Source organism: Musca vetustissima, unplaced genomic scaffold (genome assembly GCF_032173495.1).
Source record: "Musca vetustissima isolate MV318-11 ecotype Yass unplaced genomic scaffold, APGP_CSIRO_Mvet_v1 utg138173, whole genome shotgun sequence".
Classification (NCBI taxonomy): Eukaryota; Metazoa; Arthropoda; class Insecta; order Diptera; family Muscidae; genus Musca; species Musca vetustissima.
In genome coordinates, this window is record NW_026874982.1 from 15,648 (window position 1) to 17,341 (window position 1,694).

Here is a 1,694-nt window from a genome sequence, read left to right on the forward strand (position 1 = left end):
GGGTTCTGCCCAATTAAGACCCCTATTAAATATTTAGGGGATGAAATGGACCAAAAACTTTATTTTTGTCTGATTTTCTGGTCGCTCCAGAGGCCGCAATTATGACCCCAACATCGCGAAATTTGACATGGAGAAGAGGATCGGGCCGAAGAATAAACATGCCTGTTGCAAATATCACGAAGTATTGCCCAAGCTCAGAATATAGAACCACAGAAAGTTATATTTTCGTGGAAGTTGTGTAGGGTATCATATGGTCGGCTCCGTCCGACTATACTGCTCCACTCACTGGTTTAAAATACTTTTTCCAAATACTAAAATATTTATATTTTTCAAGGACCTTAATAGGATTCAACAAATGTTCTACGTTTTTCCTCTTTTCAGATCTTTCAAAATGAAGTTCGCCATTGTAGCTGCCTTGTTGGCAGTTAGCTTGTGCCTGAGCACAGCTGCCCCTCTCGCCGAAGAGGTGGAACCAATTGCTCCCTATGCTGAAGAAAATTATCGTTTACCCACCATCATTACACCCAGTAACTATAATATTACTCTGAAACCCTATTTGATGGACAGCGACGGTGCAAAACAATTCACTTTCGATGGTGAATGTTACATTACCATCAAGTCCAGTGTAAATACCAATAACTTGGTATTGCATAGCCGTAACTTGAAGTATACATTGCGTGAATATTATGCTAAGAGTAATCCAACTGTAAAATTCACCCTTCCCAATGCCGAACCTAACACTGTCACCGATATTGTAACCTATCAATTGACCAATCAATTGGTTGCCGGTCAGGAATATGTTTTGCATTTCATCTACACCGGTACCATGGATGATGATATGCATGGTTTCTATCGCAGTTCCTATGTTGATCCCAAGGGTAACACTAAGTGAGTAGAATGTCAAAAACAAAAAAATTCTAGTCAGCTACAATTTTTTTTCAAAAAAATAGGTTCTCAAATTGAGAGGATTTTTTTTTGCTTCACAGAAAAAACCTCTTCCTCTGAGGAAGAGGTTTTATTTTCTGCACAAAAAATGCATTTACACTGTGCAGAGTTAGACTTCAAATTTTATTCACAAATGTGTATTCTCTTTGCAGATGGCTTGGTTCAACCCAATTCCAACGTAATGAAGCCCGTCGTGCCTTCCCCTCATTCGATGAACCCCGCTTCAGAGCCACCTTCGATGTAACCCTTGTCCGCCACAAGAGCATGAAGACTTACGCCAACACCCGCTTGGCCAGCAGTACCACTGATGGGTAAGACAACATAGAACTCTACGAATTTTCCGAACATATTTCTAAAATATACTTAATTTCTTATATCCCCCAGTGATTACGTTACCGATCGTTATATGACCACACCCAATATGCCCACCTACATCTTGGCCTTCATTGTCTCGGAATTCAATGAACGTTTCAATGGTGAATTTGGTGTCATCGCCCGTCCGGAATTCTATCATCAAACTGAATACGCTTTCGATGTGGGTCAATTGACGTTGAAGGCATTCGATGACTACTTCGATTTGCCCTATTACTCGTTGGGTAACGATAAAATGCATATGGCTGCCATTCCTGATTTCTCTGCTGGTGCTATGGAAAATTGGGGTCTCTTGACCTATCGTGAACGTTCGTTGTTGTATGAGCACGGTTCGACCACACTGAGTGCCCAACAAAGTATTGCCGGTGTTGTTGCTC

The 1,694-nt window shown here is 41.1% G+C and overlaps 1 protein-coding gene across 1 annotated transcript; it reads left to right on the plus strand.

Moving 5' to 3' along the window:
* Positions 1-381: 381 nt before the first annotated feature.
* Positions 382-1,687, plus strand: LOC133337498 (membrane alanyl aminopeptidase-like; the record flags this gene model as incomplete). The annotated part of the gene is made up of 3 exons (XM_061545719.1): positions 382-888; positions 1,098-1,256; positions 1,330-1,687. Coding segments are annotated over 3 exons (1,024 nt in total), but the record flags the coding sequence as incomplete, so codon positions are not given.
* Between the last annotated feature and the right edge of the window lie 7 nt (positions 1,688-1,694).